The 27,590-nt window shown below is 37.8% G+C and overlaps 2 protein-coding genes across 4 annotated transcripts in view; one reads left to right on the forward strand and one right to left on the reverse strand.

Moving 5' to 3' along the window:
* LOC134337458 (uncharacterized) overlaps positions 1 to 1,915 on the forward strand; it is a 28,069-nt gene extending 26,154 nt beyond the window's left edge. The window contains exon 2 of the transcript XR_010016007.1: positions 681 to 1,915. The gene's annotated coding sequence lies outside the window, so the exon portion shown is untranslated. The remainder of the gene's footprint in view (positions 1 to 680) is intronic.
* Positions 1 to 27,590, reverse strand: part of stk11 (serine/threonine kinase 11) — a 140,951-nt gene that overhangs the window by 51,930 nt on the left and 61,431 nt on the right. For 2 of the 3 annotated variants that reach the window (XM_063032486.1, XM_063032484.1), the window contains exons 8-9: positions 21,757 to 21,953; positions 1,923 to 2,156 (exon numbers count right to left, since the gene is read on the reverse strand). In XM_063032486.1, the coding sequence (XP_062888556.1) occupies positions 1,942 to 2,156; positions 21,757 to 21,953 (412 nt within the window). In that variant the 3' untranslated portion in view covers positions 1,923 to 1,941. The remainder of the gene's footprint in view (positions 1 to 1,922; positions 2,157 to 21,756; positions 21,954 to 27,590) is intronic. The other variant, XM_063032487.1, reaches the window with a different exon arrangement.

The raw sequence follows: 27,590 nt of genomic DNA on the forward strand, positions 1-27,590 counted from the left end.
TTCTGTATGAAATTATACAAAAACAAAATGGTGTTCATTTACAAATAATTTCCATTTAAAGTTTTTAAAAATGGTCTTCAAAGCAGCTGTGAACTTTCAATCACCAACTATTTTCTACTATACAATTTTTCAACATATCAAAGTAATGATTTTTTAAAAAAATTATTTGCCAACTTAAAGGAGCAGAACGTCCTGGGTCATGGCTGGATTGAGGCAGGACACCCTACATATGATTATAATGCTAAAGGCGAGACAAACATAAAAACAAACCAATCAGCAGGCTTTGTGTTCAGATGATACTGGCATGTCAATTCATAGAGAAGAGACCATTGTAGCAGTTTCTAGGTATAAAATGGTAATTCTTTGATGGAGACATGCAGAAACTATTAAAGATGTTAATTAATAATCAGGTAATAATATTAAATGGTATTTTAACAAGGGCAAGAAGTAATCTGTTAAAGAAAGTCAAAACAAATAACGTACTGCTCCTTTAATACATTCAATTTCATTTTAAAATTACAATCCTGCACTAAAGAATTAGAATCCCGAGAATAAAAGCCATGGACCTCACAATATAGAGGAGTTCCTACAAGACACTTTTGTTACAGGTTACAAGATCCAAAACAATCAGATATTCAACTCTACCAATCAGATTGATTATGTATTTCTTCGTATTTCAGGATGGCAGCTGCAAGTTACAGTACTCAGGACTTGTACATTGGGTGTTACCCCTAGAAGGTTCATGTGTAGCACCAATGATGTCTGCTATGTAAACACCACGTATATCTCAAATCCTCCAGAAGTGTCAGTCTGGTTTAAAATGCAACTGGACCATGAACAATTCTCCAGGTACTTTACACTGTCGTGAGAGAGTGCGATAGATTTTAACTTTCACCATCAGGCCACCATTAGTTTGCCATTTAACACGTTGCTGGATTGAACTTTTTACTGACTTCAAGCAGACTCAACCGGGTGCATATCTGACAGCTGCCCCTCAATGGGCTGTTTTCCACCCAAAGTTAAAATCCATCACATCATATTTAAAACATTGTTTTAAGCAGTTAGACATCATACTAGCTCTCTGATAGCAGGAGCTTATGGCATACTGCTGACTTCAAATGTAATGATAGATCTTACTAGTTGTTTGAACACTACAGATGCTCTTTATACATAAACTTTTACATACAAGGAAACCTAAGCTACAGGAAATTGAGAAAAGAGAGCTTGGGAGAGGGGATGGAGTAACATATTTGTAACTAAGAAATTGTAAAAGTACAAAGTAGACTTTTTACCTAAAATTCACTTTATAATGAATGGGATTGATTGTTTTTTTAAAAAAATGAACTGAAATAAAAGTAATGCTATTCCACCACAAGTTCTAGTTTGTTTACAGAAAAATAAAATTCACCTTCAAGTGTACAAAAAAATACTGAGAGAAACAAAGGTTGTTCTCAAAATATGTGAACAAAGGTTATAAGACAATAATCACCCAGTGCAAAATACAAGTGACCAAATATATATATATATATATATATATTTACTTCTGCGAAGTTTCAATGTATTGATCATATCATACTACAATATTGTACATTGTAATACGAATATGGCAAGTGGTGACTTTGTGTTGGGTTTCCATTCAAATATAGTTCAATTTTACCTTTTTTTATTATTATGTTTGAACTGGAAAGGCATAGTTTAAAACCATCTGTCACACTATTAAGTGACAGTTAAAAAAAGTCAAGTTCATTATTATAGTCATATCTCACAGAGACTAATGACTGGCCCTATTCTGATTGCTATGAATCAATGCAAAGTCTCTATTCCTTCATAAATGTATATACATAATTGGACTGTCACATTAAAGTGTGCACTTAAGATAGAGTCCAGTTCAAATATAATTTAATGGAAGCTCCAGTACATACCACAGAGTTTACAGACGGGTCATTGTTGTTTACATGCAGAGAGTTTCCGAACTTTGCTGCTACTGGTGGAGGCTTTGCGGGATGGATTGGAAGAAGAGCTTGACCTCCGTTCATTTTTGACCTTGCTGTTAAACTGTCCTGCCTCTGTACCATTCATGCACATTGCTTTGTGGCTGCCTTTGCTCCTGTTTTGGCCGTTTTGCTCAATCTCTTCTTCAGGCACCTGCACCTGTCCTGTGAAAATAATAGATTATTTTTTTGAGAACTGGGAGGCAATTCTAAGTGGCTTTTTTTTTCTGTGGGTAGAAAAGTAAATCACAAATAAATGGACCATCCAAATGGCACATAATTTTGGAATTAAAAGAGCACTAAAGGATCAACCACAGCAAAGCCATTCTTTAAAAATATCCACTGTCCTGATTAAACAGCAGAGACAAGTGGACATTTGAAGGACTTTAATTAGGCAAAATGCTAATTAATTGCTAACCTGTGAGTCACTTTTCAAAATAAACTAGTCAAACTGAGCATCTGTAAAACAGATACAGAATTTTACGCCTATTCTAACTATCAAACAATATCAATACTAGTCATCAACCTCAAATCCAGGGATCGCCTCCAAAGCATTTTCAAACTCACTAGAACTTCTATTTAGAAAATATAATTTTGAGTTAATTTTCTTTGGATATTCACTTTTGAGAAATAAAAGTAATACTTGGAGCATTAAGCCAAAAGGGAATAGACTTATGCAGAGTAACATGCATCTGTAAAATACAGTAGTCAGTTTTCAACTTTGGACATCCAATAGAAAGCACACTGATTTTAATTTCTGCTCAAAGGAAAAGTGGAACAAGACTCACAATTCAGAAGGTGTGGAGAGCAAATCCAATTATTGGACATGGTGGAGGGGGTGGGAGGAAGGAAGAGATCAATTAATTAAATAAAAATGTTGCATATACAGCTAGCAGTAGTACTGGCTACAGTGAACCTAGTGGGGATTATTATAAAAGCTTGTCTCATTCTGTGATGTTGATTAAGGAACCTGTTATTCTGTTCCAAAATAGTCCTAAATGTGACTTTAAACTCTTAATGTGGTTGATTCGTTACTGCCCTTACAGTGTATTCAATTCAAAGGTAGTAAAAGCCGACATTGGCAGCAAGGCTCACTTCCTAAAGATCAATATCAGATCTGTGCCAGCTGTGTGACTGGACAACAAGTTTGGAAAAAAATTGGAGGCATCTATCATATAAAACATTGTTTTACTAACTTTTTAAGTGCATGCCAGCCCAAAAAAAAAGCCACTGAAATTGATTCCACTTCTCTCTCTATCATGCCAAAACTTCTGCAATGTGCTTGAAATGTTTTAGATGCTTCAAATGCTTCTGTTTTCAGGCAGTTTCTACATTTTTGCATTTAACTGAATTTTCCTGACTCCCCTTTATGGTGGCACAGTAACATGGCTAGCAGAGGTACTGGTGCACAGCTCCAGTGACTGCGTTCAGCCCTGACATTTGGTGTTGCCTATGTAGGTTGCATACTTCTCCCTATGAATTTCCTCTGCAATCTTTGGTTTCCATCACAAAGATGTGCAGATTGGTCAATTAAGTTGGTAACTACAAATTGCCCATGGTGTGCATGTATGTGGTATAATTTGTGGGGGAGATAATGAGAACAGGGGCATAAAAACAAAAAGCAACTCATGAAGAATTAGTGTAGATAGATTAATAATAGCCAATGTGGACTCTAAAGGCTTGTTTCCAATGAATTTTATTTTAAATCAATATCCCTTATATATTGGCCATTCAGGTCCTTACTAACAAAACCTCAGTGTTACATGAGATTAAATCTCCTGTTTTCCTTCCATAATGAAAACAATATATCCAACATTCTTCAAAACTAATCTTCTCCAATTACCGCAATACACTCATAAATTACACCTGCATTCTTTCCAAGGATGTTAGGTCCTACTGTACAGTACATAAAATGGTGTACAATGCTCTAGCAGTGACCTAATTCCAGTGTGATCTCTGCTCTTTGTCTTTTATGCCTCAGGAAATAAAAATATCTTGTGTAACTTTAATGGGCAAGTTAGAGTTCATCCATTATAACTAATCCAAAAACCTACTTTTGCTATCATTTGATAATCTGTAAATCACACATAATCTTCTGTAATCACAAATTGCAAGATAATTCATGATAGTTTCAGGTTCTAAATTCATAAAATTATTTAAAGCACTAAGTGCAGAAAAATAGTCATCAATCAACCAACACCAGGGACCCAATGAATGGTATCCTTGCAGGGATCATTGTATTGCATTTATTCTCCCTAGTTTAAAACCTAAACACAGAAATTATTTCACAGATACATTTTCACAAAACTGGAATCATATGTGTATGATTTATTTAACAATACTGCAAGATGGCACTGGATAACAAAGATTTTGCCTCTGGAATACTTTTGGGATTTTGGGTTGCTGATCATGTAAATAACCACGCAATTTCCTGATCACACACCATTTTTTTAAAAATCAGCTGTATTTGTTATTTCAATTCAAATTCAAGTCAGAATAACTGATGCCAAGATTAAGGAAAGTATCAAACAGGAAGGACATCAATGACAGGCAACTCAAAGAACTTCTAGGGGGACTGGAGAAAATCTCATGGAAGGCGCTCATGGATGTTATAGAAAATTTGCCTGGCAACTACAGATCACCAAACTACGTGCAGCCAGTTGACAACATGCTTCAAGCATACAAAATCATGAAGTGCAACATGTCATTATAGATTCATTTTCTGCATTTCAATTTAGACTTCTTCCTGGCAAATCTTAGTGCTGTCAGTGACGAGCACAGTGAAGCTTTTACCATGACACTACAACCATGGAGAAATGGCATCAGGGCAACTGGAATCCATCAGTGCTGGCTGATTACTATTGGACACTTAAGTAAGAAGCCTCAGACACTGAGTACAGTCGAAATTCATCAACAAAACACTTCGAGCTTTGCAAAGCGTCAGCACTGTTATGCAATTAAATGTATTATATTCAATAAAAGCTAATCTCTTGTTTCTTCAAATTCCTACAGGATACAAGTAATCTGAAATTATACTTGTGTTCAGCTTCAAGTCGTCTATCATAAACTAAAGAAAAAACTGAGGAAGCAACACTTTCAAAAAAAATTGTTGTCCAGTGCAGTCAACAGAAATAAAAAAACATCAATTCTACTTGCCTTGCAGAGAATGAAGTGGACAACTAATAATCACTGGGATAATTAGAATAGATGATGAAAGATGATGGAGTCTGGATCTTGGGGTAATGTTCTCTAATTCCAGTCTCACCAGCCAGTGTCAGCCATTTCAGACCAATAAGAATAAATTCATTCAATGAAGTTGGCAAATCTTTGAACGTTTCCATTGTAGAAAATGGTAGCTACTCAGCCAGAGGATATTCAACATAGAAATTGATAAGTTTTGGAAACAAGACTCAAGAAAGTGGACACAAGGCAAGGAAGAGGAGATGTAAAATAAGATCACCAGAAGTATGAAGGTTGGGGAGGTTACAGAGCCACATGCCCAACTTCAGCTGATGACACTCATGGAGTCCATCATCACACTGCTCTTAGAAGCATTTAACAGACACAACTATACATAGAATCTTACGATATTATATCAACATAGTGGAGTCTACTGATGCAAGTAACGTGCTGATTGGAAAATACATTGTATCTTTCCCACAAGAGGATCCAAGGGAAGACCAAATCATTTAAAAAGTGCATCATGTATTTGACTTATTTCACCCTCCAAAGCATCCTGCTCATTGGTGTGACTTCCAATTCAGCCAGACAAAATATATACCCAACTGTAAAATTCAATATTTAATCATAGTGCAGCAAACGACATGATTTTGATAGCATTCCTAAATCGATGCCAATCATCAACCATTATCCAAAAGACGAGCATTTGGTTCATTTGTTCCGATTTAATTGAATCTACAATTTTCACTATTTACTTCCAAATATGTATGTGAGTGAATTCTGCAAAGCATTAAAACCACCAGGAGTCAGCAGGTCAGGCAGCATCCACAGAGGGAAATAAACAGTCAATGTTTCAGGTTGCGACTTTTTATCAGGATTATTCATCTTCCTTCATAGACGCTGCCTGACCTGCTGACTTCCTGCAGTGTTTTGTGTATTGTTCAGATTGCACGATGTATTACAGATCATTTTTCAGAATTGAAGTCAACCTCACCATGCAATTTCATATAGACAGACTTTATATAGAAGAGTTGCACGCTGTACGTGAAATTTATTAAATGCTACAATCTTTTAAAGGACAGGGTTAGGTTCACTGTTCGGGAAAGTGTACACTTTTGAATTTTTAATTTTAAATGTACGAATTCCGTATGGTCACACAATTTTGTGTTTGTCAAAGAATGTTAATAAATTACATAAGCTCGTTAACAGTTTCACATTTAGTTTAACTATAGCTAATAGCTCGTACAGTATTAAATTGTACTCCCATATATTTTTCCATTCACTCGTAAGCCTCTTCTTCTCTAGAGTAATGCAGCACAGCCTGCAGTTTCTTTGCAAGTATAACTTTCTACGCTACTATTCTCATGCAGATTTTGGCACTTCTTCCAATGCCTCAAAGCCTTTGTGTAAGATTTTATCCGAATATCTTTGCCTCTCACAGTTCTCTCAAAAGGCAAAATCTCCATTGTAACAATGTTGGGATTGCTCTTGATTAATCGCAGAGAGAAAATAATAATTGCACAGTCAAAAACTGAGTTTTATGCACAATGGACTGGAGAGGGTAAAGGCATCAATTGAAGACACATGATATGATTTTTTTTAAGAAGATAGAGGTAGTCTCTGTTCCTGAGAAATGTCCATAAGCTTATTTGTGCACAAGTCATAAATACCAGGTTTCTATATACACCAATATTGTATTTCTCTACATACATTTACTCTAATCCTTTCATTTCACTGAAAATTCATCATAACAATACCAGTACTTAAACTAATGGTATATATACCACATTTTGTCATTAATGAATAACATATAACATTTTATTGCAATGTAGAAAATGTTTTTAAAATGTGTGGGAGAATTTGCGTAAAGTCAGATTTCTATAATCAGGTAATCTGTAACCCAGGAAGCCCCATATTCGGATATTTCCATTCCAAGAAAGATTCCTCTTTTCAACAGGAAGTACTCTATTTCTTTAGAGGTCTCAAAGAAGGAAATTACAGGAATCTAAAGTTAGCAATAATTTCATGAAATTAACCATGACATTATCAATTAACAACCAATGAAACTGGTCACTGTGAATAATGTAACAACAAAATCTAAGAGACTAATACGGTTGCAACTGTAGCACAGCTACTGAACTGAGACATATATTAGTAAGAAATACTTTTAAAAAACTTGTGCAATGCTTTGTTTACTTTGGCAAGATTAGCCATGTATTTAAGGTAATTGAATATGCAATTATGACAAAATCAACTAAATTATAGTTAATGGTTTTACTGCCCACATAAATCAGAAGAGTCATAATTAGAATTTTAAAACTATGCTTAATTATAGATTAAACTTCAAGGAACTCAAGGAAATAATGTCTTCTATTTACAAAAGAACAGTTCAATATTTGGTAATGATATACAATAGTAATGCAATGTTTGAATAAACAGCATAATTAATAATGCTTCAGGATCAAAACTTCAAAACAGACTGTTTTGATGAGAAATTATCTCCATCTCGCTGTGGTAACTGATTAGTTATCTCATTCTGAAAAAGCTTAGCAAATAACATTTTAAATAAAAAATTAAACCAAAATACATTCAAAGTATGAACTACTTTGTAAGTACTGTCACTGCTATGTAAAGCCTCGTTACATCAGATTTCAGAACCTTGCTTACCTGGCTCCAAGAATGTAATAAACAAAAGCATACTCAGGCTTGGATTTCTGAACAAATGCATAAAAAAGACACTTGGCCCATTTCTGACACCTCCTTCCCCTTTCTCAATCTCTGTCTCCATCTCTGGAGACAAACTGTCTACTGATATCTTTTATAAACCTACTGATTCCCATAGCTATTTTGATTATACCTCTTCTCAACATGTCTCCTGTAAAAATGCTATTGCTTTTTTCAGTTCTTTGGTCTCTGCTGCATCTGTTCCCAGGGTGAGGCATTCCTCTCCAGGACATCAGAGATGCTCTTCTTCAAAGAGAGGGGTTTCCCTTCCTCCACCATTGATGTTGCTCTCACCCACATCTCCTCCATTTTCCAGACATCTGTACTCACCCTATCTTCCCGGCACCTTAACAGGGATAGAAGTCCTCTTGTCATAACCTACCATCCCATGAGCCTCCACATCCAACACATCATTCTATGTAACTTCCAACATCTACAAAGAATTTCTACCACCACGAATCAATTTCCTGGCACTTATCCCTGCAAGTGGCCAAAGTGCTACATCTGCCCATTCACCTCCTCCCTCACCTCCATTCAGATCCCCAAATAGTCCTTACAGGTGAGGCAACACTTCACCTGCATATCTGTTGGGGTCATCTACTGTATCCAGTGCTCCTGATGTGGCCTCCTCTACATCGTAAATTGGAGAACTGCTTTGTCAAGTACCTCCACTCCATTTGCCAAAAGCAGAATTTCCTGTTGGCCAAGCATTCTAATTCCTATTCTGACATGTTGGTCCACAGCCTCCTCTTGTGCCACGATGATGCCAATCTCAGGGTGGACAAACAATACCTTATATTTCATCTGGAAAGCCTCCAACCTGATAGCATGACCATCAATTTCTCCTTCTGATAAATGTTATTGCTCCTCCCCTTCTTTTCCCCACTCTGGCCTCTTACCTATTCTGATCTGCCTATCAACTCCTCCTGGTTCCCCTCCTCCTTCCCTTTCTCCCATGACCAACTCTCCTCTCCTATCCGATTCCTTCCTCTCCAGCCTTTTATCTTTCCTACCCACCTGGCTTCATTGATCACCTTCTAACCATCCTCCTTCCCCTCTCCCCACCTTTTTTATTCTGAAGTCTTCCCCCTTCCTTTCCAGTGCTGAAGAAACGTCAACAGCTTATTCATCTCCATAAATGCTGCCAACTTGCTGTCCCTCCAGCATTTTGTGTGTGTTGCTTTAGATTTCCAGTATCTGCAGAATTTCGAGTTACTAAAGCTAGATGTTTTCTCTTGCATTAATTTCATTCTTCTCAACTTGTTCAAAGCAATCAATCCAATGGCAAAGCACTCAATTTCTGTAGCAGAAGATTTTTATCATAAGGTAATTAATAGTTTACAGAATGAGCAACTCAGTCAGGTCTGCCAACAGTATTCAACTGCCTTTGATCTATTTCCCTCACTTATCAAAAAATACTGGTCCTAGTTTTGAAAACTGCAGATTAGTTAAGCTTTAAAAATAGCCTTTTGGTAAAACTGTTTAGAATTCCATTATCCTATGCACACAAAAAAAACTTTCTGATTACGCAGATGGCAATTTTTCAAGACGCACATCCAGTAGTAGAAATCTGGCTGGTTTGTTTGGCTTCAGAATGAAAAAAAGTTATCCTTTTCATCCTCACAACCTTCATTAAAATTGAACATGACAACATTTCTGAATAATAAAGTGGTAATTTTATGTTCAAAGTAAAATTTATTGTCAGAGTGCGTATATATCTCCACATACAACCCTGAGATTCTTTTTCCTGTGGGAATCTATAGAACAGTAACTATAAACAGGACCAAGGAACAACAAACTGTGCAAATACAAGTGTAAATAAACAGCAATAAATAAAGAGTATGAAATAACAAGTTAAAGAGTCCCTAAAGTGAGACCATTGGTTGTGGGAACACCAGAAGTAAAATGAGTGCAGTTATCCCTTTTGTTTAAGAGCCTGATGGTTGAGGGGTAGTAACTGTTCTTGAACCTGGTGATGTGAGTCCTGAGGCACTTGCACCTTCTAGCTGATGGCAGCAGCAAGAAAGGAGCATGGCCTTGGGTGGTGAGGATCCTTGATGATGGATGCTGCTTTTCTACGGCAACATTTTTTGTAGATTACTCAATGGTTCAGAGGGCTTTACCCATGATGTACTGGGCCAAATCTGCTATCTTTTGTAGAATTTTCCTTTCACTGGTGTTCCCACACCAGGCAATAATGCAGCCAGTCAGTACACTTTCCACCAGTCATCTATAGAAGTTTGCCAAGGTTTTTGATGATATGCCGAATCGTCGCAGACTGCTGAGGAAGTAGTGGCACTGTTGTGCTTTCTTTGCAATAATATTTATATGGGTCCAGGACAGGTCCTCTGAGATAGTGACATCCAGGAACTTAAAGTTACTGACCCTCTCTACCACCTCCCAGCCTCTGATGAGAACTGGCTCATGGACCTCTAGTTTTGCTCTCCAGAAGTCTACGATTAGCTCCTTGGTCTTATTGACATTGACTGTGAGGTTGTTGTTATTATTACACCAATCTGCCAAATTTTTAATATCCCTCCTGTATGCTGATTCATCACCACCTTTGATACGGCCCACAACAGTGGTGTCATCGCAAACTTGTATATGGTGTTGGAACTGTACTTAACCACACAGTCAAAGATGTAAAACAAGTAGAGCAGAGGACTAAGCACATTTTAAAATCAAAAATACATTTCCCCCCAAATAACTATAAGCAAAGTAAACTTAAGTATTATAATTAATATAACCTAGAAAGGTTGCTGAGCACTATTGCTATGAATTCTGGTCAAAGTTTTGTCTCAAAATTGTTACTAATTGTTTTTATCTTGTGTTAATGCCTACAACATTTTGCATCCTTTTTAATCCTGGGTGCTAAAAACCAGTACAGCTTTGTTAGTCCATTAAGACAAGATACAATCATTGATCTATGAGAAACTAAATATCAATCGCTGCCTTGAGTATACTTGGTGTCCAAACCTCCACAGCCTTTTCAGGTGGAAAATTCTGAAGGCTTTAATATTCACAATCCACAAGATGAATTTTTCTCATTTGAGATGAATGTTTAATGTCATACTTTGAGACACTGATTCTAGATGGTTCGTCAAGAAAAACTTCACTTTTTTCTTCCCCTGCTGTATTTCAGGTGAGCTCCCATAATGATTTTAAATTAAAAACTCTAACATACATACTTTAGGAGGTCAAGTGAAAGGAGGAAGTGAACATTTAATGTTAGTCCTCTTAATATCATGGAGGTACAGAGGGATATTGGGGTCCAGGTCCATATTTCATTGAAAGTGGCTATGGTGGGAAAGAAGGTGTATGGAATGCGTTCCTTCATTAAGTACAAGAGTAAGGAATTCTTGATACAGCTACGCTAGTCAGAACCACTAGAGGTATTCTGAGCAGTTCTGGTTGCTCCATTATACAGGATATGGGGACTGCAGAAAGGGCACAGTGGAGGATTATCGGGATGCTGCCTGGATTAGAGGGCATGAACTATAAAGAAAGATTGGACAAAGTCGAATTGCTCTCCTGGACTGAAAGCTAAGTGGAGACCTGACGGAGGTTTTAAAATGGTGAGAGGCATGGATAGGGTAGACGGTTGGAATCTGTAGAAATGTCAAACATCAGAGGACATGCTTTCAAGGTTAGAGGGGGAAGTTTTAAAAGCAATATGAGAAGCAAACAATTTTTTAAAAAATATAAATGCAGAGATCGGTAGGTCTCTGGAATAGGCTTCTAAAGTTAGTAGTGAAATTAAGCAGTTTGGAGATTAAGAGGCTTTTAGATAGACAGATCAATGTAAGAGGAACGGAAAATGCACAAAAAGAGGACATTTAATATAAATTGGCAACAAAATCTGTATAACAAGTGCTGTGTTAATTCTATACAAATACATTCACTTAATACCTCCTTGGGCAATTGGATTCTCAATTTCCTCACTTGCAGATCACAGTCAGTTCAGATTGGCAACAACATCTCCATGATCTCCATCAACACAGATGCAGCACAAGACTGTGTGCTTAGCACCCAGCTCTACTCGCTTTACACTTATTACTGTGTAAGCACAGATCCAATGCCGTATTCAAGTTTGCTGATGAGATCATTGTCATAAGCAGAATCAAAGGTTGTGACGAATCAGAATATACCAGGGAGATTGAAAATTTGGCTGGGTGACGCCACAACAATGACAACCTCTTACTCAGTGTCAGAAAGACCAAGGAACTGATTGTTGGCTTCAGGAGGAGGACACCGGAAGTTCATGAGCTAGTTCTCCTCGAGGGATCAGCGGTGAAAGGGTCAGTGTTCCTCAGTGTCATCATTTCAGAGGACCTGTCCTGGGCCCAGCACCCAAGTGTGATTACAAAAAAAGCACAGCAGCACCTTTACTTCCTTTGGAGCTTGCAACGATTTGGCATACCATGTAAAACTTTGACAAACTTCTATAGATGTGTAGTGAAGAGTATATTGACTGGCTGCATCATAGCCTAGTATGGAAACACCAATGCCCTTGAATGGAAAATTCAACAAAAAGTAGTAGACACAGCCCAGTCCATCACAGGTAAAACCCTTCCCACCACTGAGCACATCTACACGGAACGCTATCACAGGAAAGCAGCATCCATCATCTGGGACCTCCACCACCTTGGTCATGCTCCTTTCTTGCTACTGCCATGAGGAGGTGGTACAGAAGCTTCAGGACTCACACCACTAGGTTCAGGAACAGTTATTACCCCTCAAACATCAGGTTCTTGAACCAGAGAGGATAACTTAACCCAATTTCATTTGCCCATCAGCAAACTGTTCCCACAACCAATAGACTCATTATTTATTGTTTATTTATTTATCTTTCTTATTTTCAGTTTGTTGCTCTTTGCACATTGGTTGTCTGTCTTGTTGGGTGCAACCTTTCATTGATTCAATTGTTTCTCTTGGATTAACTGTGTTTGCCGCAAGAAACTGAATCTCAGGGTTGTATATGGTGACATACATGCACTTTGACATTCAATTTACTTTGAACTTTGGGGACAACAGTAAAATTCCTCTATTACAGATCACATAGTTCCTCTACCTGTACACAATATTCTGCATTCTCAGAAGTGGCCTACATAATTTCAGGAAAACACTTTTATTCTTGCACTCAACTCTTCCTGCAAAAAAAACTGTATCTTCTTTGCCTTCAAGACTGCCTACCAGAAAGTTAGTGTTTAGACACTAACACCATTCAATCTTTCTAAGCCTGCTGGTATTAAATTATCAGATGCCTCACCAGCTAAAACTGCAAAACATTGGATTTATTTTTTTTTATTTAGAGATACAGTGTGGAACAGGCCCTTCCAGCCTAATGAACTGTACCACCCAGCAACCCACCAATTTAACCCTAACCTAATCACAGGACAATTTACAATGATCAATTAACCTGCTAAGCAGTACCTCTTTGGACTGTGGGAGGAAACTGGAGGAAACCCATGCGCACACGGGAGGTGCGTACAAACCTTCTTAGAGGTCGCTGGAATTGAACTCCAAGCTCTGAGCTGTAATAGCACTGCGCTAACCACTACACTACCATTGAGCCCCTTTTCTTTGTCTGCAGAAGTGGTAACCTCCACTTGAGGTTTCAAGTGAGAAGATTTTCACAGAAAACTACTCATTTTCAAAAGAAAGAGAAAAAAAAAAGTCTAGGAAAACATACACAAACAAGGTGACGTTCCTGGATTAAAGAGTTTAGATCCTCCTTTGGTACTTGAAAAGAAAGAAGACAGGAAGTAAAGAACATTTACTATTCTTATTTAGCTGTTCAGATTGAACTTTACACAGTGAATATCAAGAATAGAGTTTAGAATTCAGGATTCAGATTTATTTATTGATTGAGCATCGAAACATACAGTGACATATGTCACTTGCGTTAACAACCAATACAACATAAGTACATGCTGGGGGCAGCTCACAAGTGTTGTTACACATTCCAGCACCAACATAACATGCCCACCATGCTTGGTCGAACAGAACACAGAACATAAAACGTAAAGAGCAAAAAACTAGCTACTTTTAAAACCAAGATAAACCAATATTCTTGCAAGTAGGTCAAGGGTGCTCCAACAGTCGCATTATAGTTCTTTTTTCTTCTTAAAGTTAGTTTAACATGTAGCAGTCAAATTACCAAGAAATGGCCATCAGATTTTAGAAATGTGGGAAAGCCAGAAAACAGAGGAAGTTCCCAGCCTATAGTTAGAGAGGAGGACAGCAAGAAATTTGGTGCACATTGGTTATTGCACTGATCCCGTATTCAAAAATAGGCGAACTATACATGAATGTTAAAGGTCTATTGTAGCTTTACAAATGAAGCTTGCCGTGATAAAATTAACAGGCAATTACTCTACCATATGTAGAAAAGACACAAAAGATTGAATCCTACAGGAAATCTTTTAACGGTTTAAGTTGCACTGGTGATGCCCAGTGACTTCTATTGAGAAGCAAAATACAAAACAAAGAGAACTACTAAACAGCTTATTAATAACACTTCATTAAAAATGATCACCGCCGATAATGAAGAGGTGCGCAGAGGTGGAGAAAAGGGGAGACATTCATGAGGAAAAGTCTTGATGTCCAATAGATTTAAGCACAAGGCCAAATTGGAAAGGACAGGTATGGGCCAAATCGTGGCGGCAGGGTCCAGGGCCCAGAGCTGTCTGAAAGGGAGAAATGACCCGATATTTGGACGATTTAAGCGTCAGGCCAGAATGAAAAAGGTCAGGATGTCAGGATTGACCGGGGGCGGGGGGGGTCCAGATTTGCTTGCTGCTCTGTGATGTTTACGCAGCTCTTCACTGAACTGAAGCTGTAGCCTGCTCCAGCTGCAGTGATGCCTGGCTCCGTGACTTGTTAAACTCCAGTTCTGAATGCTATTTGCTTACTTTAAGTATTTGCAAGACTTTTTTTTCTCTCTGCGCATTGGGTATTTGACCATCTTTTTTTTAGTGGGTTATTTTGGGGTTTCTTTGCTTTGTGACTGCCTGTAAGGAGACGAAGCTCAAGGCTGTTTAATGTATACATACTTTGATAATAAATGCACTTTGAACTTCGCTCACAAGTTGCTTTTCAGGAAACAAGAACATTTTGAAGAGTGGTACTTGTTGGAAGGTGACACTCTTTTCAATGCACTTCAGTAAAACTCAGGACATTTACCTATCTGAAATTCTATTCATCACAGACCACCTTATCCCAAAGTATTCCCTTCCAAGCTTTTACCATGTTACATTATTATATCCTCAGTCCGATCTAGCGACAGTAAAACATTGGGATTTACTTTGAAATTCCAGTTAGTTGATATCCAAAGTTGATATAGGACAGTTGTCAAAAAGCAGATTTTCAGTCACACAGAAGAAAAACATGATCAATATTTGCAGGTGAAATTTTAGAAGAATAACCATCCCAGAAAATTCAGAAGACAGCAATTAAATATCATAGCAATGGGCAATCAGCCAATGTAACTTACTAAAGGAAAATGCAACCATCTTGAACAAAATTAAATGTAATACATTTTAAAGGCTTGGTTTAAAATAGCCAGTCAATCTTTTGCAGTCCTGCTAATAGGCACATTTCCACAAGTCAAATTGGCATTAATGTGGTTTTTGGATTACTACTTGCATTATTTGCATTATACAGGCCATGTTGACTATAGCGCAATTGCAATTAGGAAAACAGATTTAAAACTGTGCCAAAACTTTCTATTATTTGAGGTTTCTCAGGAACATAACTATTGCGTTATAGTAAAACTCGCAGTTTGCTGAAACTTCTATTATTTGATGATTCTCTAAACAAATCCTGATCTATCAACAGATCTATGATAATGTACAATGAACTCAAAATATAATCACAAATATATCCAGCTCTATTTTAAACAGCAAAACATCATTGTGTCGTACAGAAGCTGCAAGGCATCAGACCACAAGACAATACAGAGGTTAGTAAAAACCAATGAGAGGATCACTAGGGTCTCCCTCCCCTCTTAGTTGTGTCATTTACCAGGAGCATTGTATACAAAGGACCTGAAGCATTATTGAGGATCACTATTACCCATCCCACAATCTCTCTGACCCACCACTGTCAGGAAAGAGGTACAAGAGCATCAGGACTAGGACTGCCAGTCTGAGTAACATCTTCCTCCCCTAGGCTACGAGACTAATGAATCCCCTGCTACCACTGAGGTCTACCTCACTAGGACAGAGAGCTGTTTACTGTGTTTTTTTTAAGCTGTTTACCAATGTGGTGCACTTCACATGCATTTAGAATTTTATTTTATTAACTTATTTGTGGTAATATTGTGTCATGTCTGCTGTGTGTGATATATATGCTGTGGGTCAGTAGTCTATGGGAAGGTTGGTTTGTTTGGTTGTAGGTAAATACGTACAGTCAGATGACAATAAACTTGAACTTCAGATTTGTAACACTAAATTTTCCCCCATGAAATAAAATAATACACCACTTCTCCTGAGTACCTTAGCAAGATCACAACTTCCATTCATATACACAACATACACAATATGACCGACACATCCCAAGATGGAGCTTATCAGGAATTTTATCAAACAAAAAATTGACACCGGGAACCACTGACACAAATGATCAGAGACTTGGACAGAGGTAGATTTTAGGCATTGTCCTAAAAGAGGAAAAGAAAAGCAGAGAGATGATGCAAGGAATTTCCAGAACTCCAGATATATGCTGTTAGGAACACTAGAGGGAGCAATTAAATTTGGGGACATTCAAATGGTCAGAATTACAGGGGGTTAAGAACCAAAAGTGGCCATTGATTTAGATAGATGTAAAGCAAAAGTGCTATTTCCAAACAAAAGAGTATTTTAAAAACAAGATCCTCAATGTTGATGAGCAGAGGGATCTTGGCGTCCAAGTTCGTCGCTTCCTGAAAGTGGTTGCACAGTAGATAGAGCGGTTAAGAAGGCATATGGACACACTTGCCTTCATTAGACCAGGCATTGACTTCAAAAGTCCAGGAAGTTGTGCTGCAGCTTTATAAGACTCTAATTGGGCCACATACGGGGTGGTGGTAGAGGCAGAAACACAGAGCCCTTAAAAGGATGTCTAAACAGACACATCTTTGGAAGGATATGGCCATTGTGTAGGCAGAAGAGATTAGCTTAGTTAGCCATTTGATTACTCATTTAATTGGTTCAGCACAATATTGTGCACTGAAGGGCCTGTTCCTGTTCTATGTTCTAAGGTGTTGGCTAACAAGTACAAGGAGTAAGTAAGCAAGGCTTCGAAGCAAATTAGAACATGGGCAATTTTAGACGAATACAGGCCTATGGAGAGTACACCAGCTAGATTAGTCAGCAGTTTATACTGAAAGTAGAATGGCCTGGTAGAACTTTATGTAGCCCGGGAGATTCATTGCCTGCCATATCTGTTAAAGAGTACCAATTAGACTTGAGGAAAGTTGTCAATGTACAGAGTTCACTGTGAATATCAATCATGCAAATATGATATAAACCCAAATGGATTGCAACAACAACAGATATATTAACAATTTATGACAACTAAGTATCAAATTTCATCCCATTCTAACTCTAGGACATAAGATAGCATAATTTCCAGCAAAGTCTACTTCACTAATTTTTCTAACCTGATTTTCTTCCAGATCAGTATTATTATCAAGCCAAAAACCCACAAGTTTGCCACCAATCTGAGAGAAGCCTAATAAAACTATATTAGTAGGTTTCCTAACAGCTACTAGTTTGGTTAACTGAAGACTATAAATGTCCAATACAATCTAAACCTGGCCCAAGAAGTCATTTGCAAGATGCCTTTAAAGATGGACAATTGGGAGACTTCCGGTAGCGCTCATGGAGTGAAGTCGCGTTCTTGACTCGCTCCATTACCTCTGAGTTTTTTCTCTCTATGGTCAGCTATACTTTAATTAACTATTAAGGCATCAATTTTTACAATACTTTGAATTAAACTGAATTCTCTGACAATTGGATGGAACTTAGATCTGCTATGTCTAAGAACGGGAAAGACGGCAAGGATGGTAAACCTCCGGTTAAACCGAAAGCTACGGATCTCCCTCCGACTGAATCACCGGTGACTTTGGAAGCTATATCGGAGTTAATTCAGAGGGAAATTTCAACCTCTGTTAGGGAGATGATTCGTACAGAAATTATGGGCTTTGTTAAAGACCTGATTCATATGGAAATCTCAACTAAGTTCCAGAAAATTGCCGATTTAATTGATAAGATGCAAACATGTATTGCGGAACATCAGTCGGCTATATCTGGTCTTCAAAAATCCGCGCAACAAAGTGAGCTTAAGATGGGGAAAGTCGAAGAAACAATTAATGTAATGAAGAAGAAACTTGACTTTTTGACTTTTAAAAACTCTGACTTGGAATCTAGAATGCGACGGCAGAATTTACGAATGATTGGCGTCAGGGAAGCCGTGGAAGCTAACAACCCTATGAAATATTTCTCTCAACTTTTAAAAGATGCATTCCCTACTGTATTTCCTGACCAACCACCGCTACTGGATCGTGTTCACAGAATCCCATCATACTCGTCTAGGTCAGATAGACCTAGGCATGTTATCTTACGTTTTCATTACTTTCAAGATAAGGAGAGACTGTTTCGATTCGCTCGATCTAAAGGTTTCATTGATTTTTCGGATCTTAAGTTCCGATTCGTGGAAGATTTCAGTAAACCAATCTGGGACCAACGGGTCCGTTACAGATCCGTGATGTCGGAATTCTATAAGATGGATTTAAGACCAGCGCTGCTGTACCCTGCACGTCTAAGGATTCGCATGTTAGATGGAGCTCTTCGTTTTTTTGATTCTCCATCGGATGCCCAGAGTTATCTGGATCAACTTTCATCTTCAACATCTTAATTGCCTTTTTTTAATTTTCTCCGTTGATCGGAGGCTGTGAATTGGTTGGTTTTAACTTTTCTGTGCCCTATTTGGGCAGAAAAGTTTACTTTCGATTTCTTAATATGGCTGCTAAACTTTCTTTTTAACTGCGTCATTTCTTTCTTTTCCCAGGGGATTCTGGGTGGTTACTTCCCTTTTGTCATCTTACGTATTTCCTGTGCGGCCTTAAATTTTGTAGTTTTTTTTAAATTTTATTCTGTTTTGCTTTTTATAATCATTTTATGTTAATAATCCTATTTTTTTTGTTGCTGTGTCTATTCATGAGTTTGAGGTTTATTGTGGTTTTTTTTAATATATACTTTCCGGCTTTTGTTCTGTTCTGTGTGTATTTTAATTGAGCTAACTTTTTTTTACTTATTTTTTACTGTTTTACAATTAGCTGATCCTTTTCATATTTATACCTTTTTTTTAGGGAGCGTATACCGGAAGTCATGGGGGTAGTTTTAGCGCTTGCTTCTTTCTGGCGGGTCTGCTTTAGATTTCGCCTTGGGGTCCTGGGGTGGGGGGCGGTGGGAGGGGCTTCACGTTTTAGTTTGTTTCTCTTTGGGCTATATACATTATTGAAGTATTGGTTACGTCCTTTTCCCCGGTATCTTTTGTATGTTCTGTTTCCTCTCCGGGTCTGTGGGTCGCGCCTATTGTCAATCCTCCTTGTTATGGGTTGACTTTAGGATTTATGGAGTCTATTATTAATTTTGTCTCCTGGAATACTAATGGTCTTAATCATCCTATTAAAAGGAAAAAAGTTTTTAAAGTGTTCCGGAGACTTAAAGCACAAATTTTATTTTTACAAGAGACCCATGTACGGAGGGGGGACAGACTACGTTTTTTCAAATTTTGGAAGGGACAACAATTTCATTCGAACTCCAATGCTAAGATTCGAGGCGTCTCTATCTTTATAGACTCCTCAGTTACTTTTATACAACAGGATATTATCTCTGATCCGAATGGTAGATTTTTATTGGTTAGTGGTTTATTATTTAATAAAAAAGTAGTTTTGGTTAATGTTTATGCTCCTAATATGGATTGTCCGGAATTTTATAAATCATTGTTTGATCAGTTTCCGAATTTGAACGAGTTTTCATTGATTTGGGGCGGAGATCTTAATACCTGTTTATCTCCAGCTTTGGACCGTTCGGCTCCTTTACGGACTTTACCTAATAAATCTGCAAATTTGATTAATTTTTTCCTTTCTGATTCTGGGTCGACGGACATTTGGCGTTTTCTGCATCCTCAGGAAAAAGATTTTTCCTTCTTTTCACATGTTCATCATTCCTATTCAAGAATTGATTATTTTTTCATTGATTCTCGTCTCATTTCTTCAGTGATTAAATGTGATTATGATTCTATAACCATTTCGGATCATGCTCCACTTAAGCTTTCTATTAAAATTATGGCCAATATACCAAACAATAGACAATGGCGTTAAAGATGGACAATTAAAACAGGCCTTTTCGCCCTTCTCAGCTGTGCCGAACCATTTTTCTGCCCAGTCCCACTGACCTGCACCTGGACCATATCCCTCCATACACCTCTCATCCATGTACCTGTCCAAGTTTTTCTTAAATGTTAGAAGTAAGCCTGCATTTACCACTTCATCTGGCAGCTCATTCCACACTCCCACCACTCTCTATGTGAAGAAGCCCTCCCCGCCCATGTTCCCTTTAAACTTTTCCCTCTTCACCCTTAAACTATATCCTCTGGTTTTTTCTCCCCTAGCCTCAGTGGAAAAAGCCTGCTTGCATTCACTCTATCTATACCCATCATAATTTTATATACCTCTATCAAATCTCCCCTCATTCTTCTACGCTCCAGGGAATAAAGTCCTAACCTATTCAACCTTTCTCTGTAACTCAGTTTCTCAAGTCCCTGCAACATCCTTGTAAACCTTCTCTGCACTCTTTCAACCTTATTAATATCCTTCCTGTAATTTGGTGACCAAAACTGCACACAATACTCCAAATTCGGCCTCACCAATGCCTTATACAACCTCACCATAACATTCCAACTCTTATACTCAATACTTTGATTTATAAAGGCCAATGTACCAAAAGCTCTCTTTACGACCCTATCTACCTGTGACGCCCCTTTTAGGGAATTTTGTATCTGTATTCCCAGATCCCTCTGTTCTACTGCACTCCTCAGTGCCCTACCATTTACCTTGTACTTTCTACCTTGGTTTGTCCTTCCAAAGTGCAATACCTCATACTTGTCGCAGATCACATCAATTACATTCGCCAAAAAAAGCAATCCCTGCCTCCTTTGGGAATTGATGATTTATCAGTCTAGTACTAAGTACTTCACCAAATGTGTCAGAAGAAAAATTATTTTAATGAGGCTTATCCCAACAGAAGACTTCAAAAACAATGCAGCTTTTGTGACAACTTCAGAATTGTTCTTCACCTCCTGAACAGAGATGAGGACCTTCATTTGACAAACAAATTGGATTGACGAGATTTGAAAATGTAACTAAGATGTCAACAGCTCATCAACTGCATATTTTTCAAAAGATCCTCAATTTACAAAACCCAAGGAAATTGAATAAACTAACTTTCAATCACGAACCACAGGAAAAGTTTATTGTATGTGCAAGTGAAGTCAAAGCCAGAATAAATCAAGACAACCACAAATGGGATTGTTCAGGTGAAAACACTACTAACAGAAACAAATATTTACAGCAATTTCATTTGAAATGCCTTTTAAAATAGCAGAGGGATGATTAAGCATTGAGCGTGCTATACCCACACAAATGAAGTACAATTTCAGTGGCATCCAAGTACCAGAAACGCCTATGCAACTTCAGAAAGCAATGTACGATATTGAAGGCCACAATGTAAACATTATAACTCGGACCAAGCTACTATGAAATTACTATACTGCTTAATTTGAGTATGAGGGCAATATATAGGTAACAACATACCCGGTACTGTAAAATCCTGAGTATAAATTATTTCGTTCTCCACATCTTCACTGTACAGATCTTCTTCATCTTCATTATAACCATGCAAGTCTTCCAGGTAAGGCACCACTGTCATACTTCTCCATTTGTCCTTGGTCTCTGGGCTTGGAGGAATAGGAACCGGATTTTCTGTCTGAGGATGTTTTTTTCGAAACCAACTGGAAATTTCAAAAAGAAAATAATGTTACTTTTGTTGAAACTGATGACTTTGCAAGTTTCTGTTTCTTTCCTCTTCTCAGCGCCACTTCCCAACCCATCCTAATACATCGGTAGAGCTTTTCCATTTCCAAAAAACAGCAATTCATCTATATTAAAATGTGATCAGTCTTTATTTAAAACTTGCATTGAAAAAAAGCAACCCTGCAGTATAATGGAAAGACTTGCACTAAATAACCAGAAAATGGGTAAGATTCATAAAACCTTAAGGAAAATTTCTTAGTAAGTCAATAATCCAGTTTTGAAAGCTATTTTTAGCATTGCAAAAATATACGAAGCCAACTGCAGCAAAAATGTGAAATTCAAATGTAGAATGTCTACTTTCAGTTAACGTCCTCATTTCTTGTCTGCTCAGTTCAAAAAGCAATGCCTCAAAAAGGCATCATCCATCATTAAGGACTAACTTCACCCAGGACATGCTCTCTTATTACTACCAGAGAGAAGGTACAGGAGCCTGAAGACACACACTCAACATTTTAGTTACAGTTACTTCCCCTCCACCATCAGATTTCTGAACGGACAATGAACTGACACAGGAACACGAGCTCACTATTTTTGCAGTACTTAATTACTTCATTTTTTCATTTATATATTTCTTAATGCAATTTGTAATTTTTAATGTATTGCACCAGAAAACAAGAAATTTCATGACATATGTAGTGATATTAAACCTGATTCAATGAAGCAGCTAATAACTTTAAAACATTTTAAGATCAGGTGGGAATACAGTTCAGATTTCAAAATATGATACTTCATAATTCTGCAACTTTAGGCAATCAGCTCCTTTCATCAATTCTAACCAGCAACTTTCTGATTTTGACGCTCTCCTGGTCAATAGAAATATTTTCAGTCAGAAAAGAGGACAGGTCATTACTTCCAAACTGACTAATGGGCATCTACCTGTATTAATCACATCTTCCATCAGTCGAGGCACTGAAGCCCATAACCTTCAATACCCAGGCATTTCAAGCAATCACCTCGACACCTCTTTTGAATGCTGTTGGCAACTCCACTTTGGCTACCTTCTTTGGATCTTCAAATTTAAAATCTTCCTTTCAACTCCTCTGTAGAGTGCCAGATCCTGACTGCCAATTCTCCACATCAGCAGAATGACCCTTGTTTCAAAGCCTAAAGAGAGATGGTACTAGTGTGCTTGAAGAACAAAATTCCCTTTTTAAACCTAAAGTTCAAATTGAAACTTATGCCATTCACCTCTCTTTGTAACATCACCTACAACCAATTCTAACATTCATACTTGGAAGGCTCATGGCAATCATGTTGAAAAGCTGATTTTGGGAAGAATCAAGTGATGGTTGAATGATTTTTCTTAATTGTTTAAAAGAATATTGGGAACTCTCCATATTATTCTTAACTTTGTATCAACCCCACAATGGAGAGAGAGTGGAAGAATAAGAAAATCAGCCATGTAAGGGATCTATATTTTCTATCACAAGTTTAAGCTGCACAGTCTCATGATTAAATAGTTATGCTCTGCACTTCTTCCTCCCAAAGAGTAAAGAATACATTTGACTAAAGAATAGATTTTATTATTCATCTTACAACTTGAAACACACACACACACACACACACACACACACACACACGATGGAAAGTAGAACACTATTTTTGGATGCACACTTGAAAAGGATTATTTCAGTAGAAAACAAAACAGCATTACATAAAGATTTTAAGCAAGTTTTGTTTCATTATTTGTCTACAATTAGCATTTCAAACATCTTCCTTTCTTGTCAGAAGCACAAAAATTCCCTGGAGGGTAAATTATAGTACTCAAGCCTGCTCCCTTTGACTGATTTATAGTGCTAACATCAATCTGACATCCCGTGCAAGACTCCTTCATTTTCTAGTCGCTCACTGTAATGCCTCATCGACTAATTCATTCACCCTTGGGCTGACATCCCTCATGCAGGAAGTCAGTGATTTTAGAAGTCTTTTCTTATTTAGGGACCTGTACAACCAGCTGGCTTTTGATGTACTGTAAGCACAGGAATTAAGCATTTATTTTTCAAGCAACAGACACTATTCTACATATTTTCCTTAGAACCATAGAACATTACAGCACAGAAACAGGCCTTTTTTCGGAGAATGTTTAGACAAATATTTAAAATTCCAAGTATATGAGTGTAAGATAAGTTATAGAAAATATGCATATACAGGCTTTGCGAGTAGTAAAACACATACACCAGCATTATAGTTCAACTCAAGAGCTATATTCTGAGGACTAGTGCCAGGCTTTAGATATTTCAGAAAGGAAAGGCAGGGAAGCAAAAAAGGTGGTGGCATTGCACTGTTGATCAGAGATAGTGTCACAGCTGCAGAAAAGGAGGAAGTGATAGAGGGGTTGTCTACAGAGTCTCTGTGGGTGGAAATTAGGAATAGGAAGGGATCACTAACTCTACTGGCTGTTTTTTTTATAGACCACCCAACAGTAACAGGGGCATCGAGGAGCAGATAGGGAGACAGATTCTGGAAAGGAGTAATAACTACAGGGCTGTTGTGGTGGAAGATCATAATTTCTCTTTTAGAAGCTTTGTGTATGACACATGGCTCCGAGGTTGTAGACCTAATGGGTTTTTTCCCCTCACTTTTTCTGCTTAGTAGGGTTTTTTTTATTATCACAAAGTTTTTTCAAACTTTAAGATACTGTTTTTTCTCTTTGAGATATTGCAAGTGTTCTTAATTTGATGTACTTTGTTATTTCTTTTGTATAATACAACAATAAAAATATTTGAAAAGAAAAAAAAATTCCCAGATATTGATTGGCACCTCCCTAGAGTGAGGGGTTTAGATGGGGTGGAGTTTGTTAGGTGTGTTCAGGAAGGTTTCTTCACACAATATGTAGATAAGCCTACAAGAGGAGAGGTATCGGGAAATGAACCTGGTTAGGTGTCAAATCTCTCAGTGGGAGAGCATTTTGGAGATAGTGATCACAATTCTATCTCCTTTACCATAGCATTGGAGAGGGACAGGAACAGACAAGTTAGGAAAATGGTTAATTGGAGTAAGGGGGAAATATGAGGCTATCAGGCAGGAACTTGGAAGCATAAATTGGAAACAGATGTTCTCAGGGAAACATATGGAAGAAACGTGGCAAATGTTCAGGGGATATTTGTGTGGGGTTCTGCATAGGTACATTCCAAGGAGACAGGGAAAGGATGGTAGTGTACAGGAACCATGGTGTACAAAGGCTGTTGAAAATCTAGTCAAGAAGAAGAGCTTACAAAAGGTTCCAAAAACTAGGTAATGATAGAGATCTAGAAGATTATAAGGCTAGCAGCTAAAAGCTTAAGAACGAAATTAGGAGAGCCAAAAGGGGCCATGAGAAGGCCTTGGCGGACAGGAAGAAGGAAAACGCCAAGGCATTCTACAAGTATGTGAAGAGCAAGAGGATAAGACTTCAGAGAACTGGACCAATCAAGTGTTGAATATGTTGAGTGAACTCGGCCTTTTTCCCTTGGCGCGACGGAGGATGAGAGGTGACCTGATAGAGGTGTACAAGATGATGAGAGGCATTGATCATGCGGATAGTCAGAGGCTTTTCCCCAGGGCTGAAATGGCTAGCATGAGAAGGCATAGTTTTAAGGTGCTTGGAAGTAGGTACAGAGGAGAAGTCAGGGATAAGTTTTTTTGTGCAGAGAGTGGTGAGTGTGTGGAATGGACTGCCGGCGGCGGTGGAGACGGATACAAGAGGGTAGGCATATGGAGCTTAGAAAAACAGAGGGCTATGGGTAACCCTAGGTAAGTTCTAAGGTTAGGACATGTTCGGCACAGCTTTGTGGGCCAAAGGGCATGTATTGTGCTGTAGGTTTTCTATGTTTTTAATGTTTTTCTATGACTGCTGATGAAAACTGGAATTGATTCTCTTAAAATTTAAATGACTGGAAGATTATATGATTGTGCTGTTTAAAATGTAGGGAAATGATAGATAAAGTGAAAGAATTTTATTTGGTGAAGCAATCAGAGCAAGGAATCAGTTGGGAATGAAATTGTGGAACAAATTTGCCACATAATGAGAAAAAGCAAAAATTTTGTGAAGGTTGAAGATTCCAATTCAGTTGTAATTTTAGATGTCAAGGCCAAATTTTGTCATTAGATAAATGTTATCAGGGAACAGAGGCAGATAAATGAAGTTGTAGAAAAGGCTGAAAGATCTGTAAGGCTTACTCCATTTACTAAACATAAGAGATTCTGCTGATGCAGATCTTGAGCAACAGACACCAAATGCTGGAGGAATTCAGCAAGTCTGGCAGCATCTATGAAGAGGAATAAACAGTTGTTGTTTCAGGCCGAGATTCTTCATCCGTACTGCAAAGGAAAGGGGAAAGAAGCCAGAATAGGAAGATAAAAGGGAGGGAAAGGAGTACCAGCTGGCTAGTGATAAATGACTACTGAGGAAACTATTTCCTATGTTGTATTAGAGTTTCTACGATATTGTTAACAATGAACATACATCTCTTATTTGAACAGATCATCTTTCCATTCTCATTCCCATCCCATTTTCCTACCAGTTACAAGTTTTAAAACATTTAATTCCTATAACTTACTTTTCAAATCTTTTTATCTCATTCAGTTTAACTAAGATGCTGAGATTCTTCTACAACTAAACCAAACCAACAATAATTCAAACTTAATTTAAAATCCATGCTCCTTTGAAAAGCTATCTACAGTATTTGAAACCACTTGTTAAAATAAGGCACTCACTCCAACAAAAATCTTAAAGGTTACTCAGGCTGCCTCAGTAAACAGTACTACTGACAGCAAAGTAAAAGTAACCCCCCGCTCAGACATGCCATCTGGTAAACAACAAGACTGGCTCTAAATATTGCTCAATGGCAAATTAGGGAAAGAGCTTCTGTTAACTTATTTATTATTCAGCAACTGTCAGTCAATTTTCATTTCATCCATCCTTCTCTGTCAACCAACTGTAGCTTCTGAAAACCAATTAGCTGATATGCAACTCTGTGTGAAACCACTAAGCCACAGGAGATGGTTAAAAAGAAACCTTTAATCTAAAAGGGCATGGTCTAGAATGTGTGCAATTTCTTAAGTCTAGGTTTGGTCCTTAAAATGTATTACTTTTTCTTGGAAAGGGTGGGGAGTAGGGAGTGAGGAAACTGGACAAGGTAATTATTCATCATTGCAATTTGCTAATATAGTGCGATAAAAAGGATTAATATCTTCAATTGAATGTTTTTAAAATATCATGAAATTGCCCACTTACACTCTGTGGGCAATTTATTAGGTACATACATCCTGTACCTAATAAAATGGTCACTGAGGGTAGGCTCATGCTCTTCTGTTGCTGTAGCCCATCCACTTCAATGATCATCATGTTCTGTGTTCAGAGATTATATAAATAAATGCTCCTTATTTTTACACTACCTATCCTAGGGAAAAGATTATGACCATTCACCTTATCTACACCCCTCATGATTGTATATACCTCTATAAGGTCACCTTTCAGACTCATACACTCCAGAGAAAGAAGTTCCAGCCTATCCTGTCACCTTTTAACTCAACTATTCCTGTTCTGACTCCAGATCACCTTAATACACTGATCT

The sequence above is a fragment of the Mobula hypostoma genome, chromosome 24 (assembly GCF_963921235.1).
Source record: "Mobula hypostoma chromosome 24, sMobHyp1.1, whole genome shotgun sequence".
Taxonomy (NCBI): domain Eukaryota; kingdom Metazoa; phylum Chordata; class Chondrichthyes; order Myliobatiformes; family Myliobatidae; genus Mobula; species Mobula hypostoma.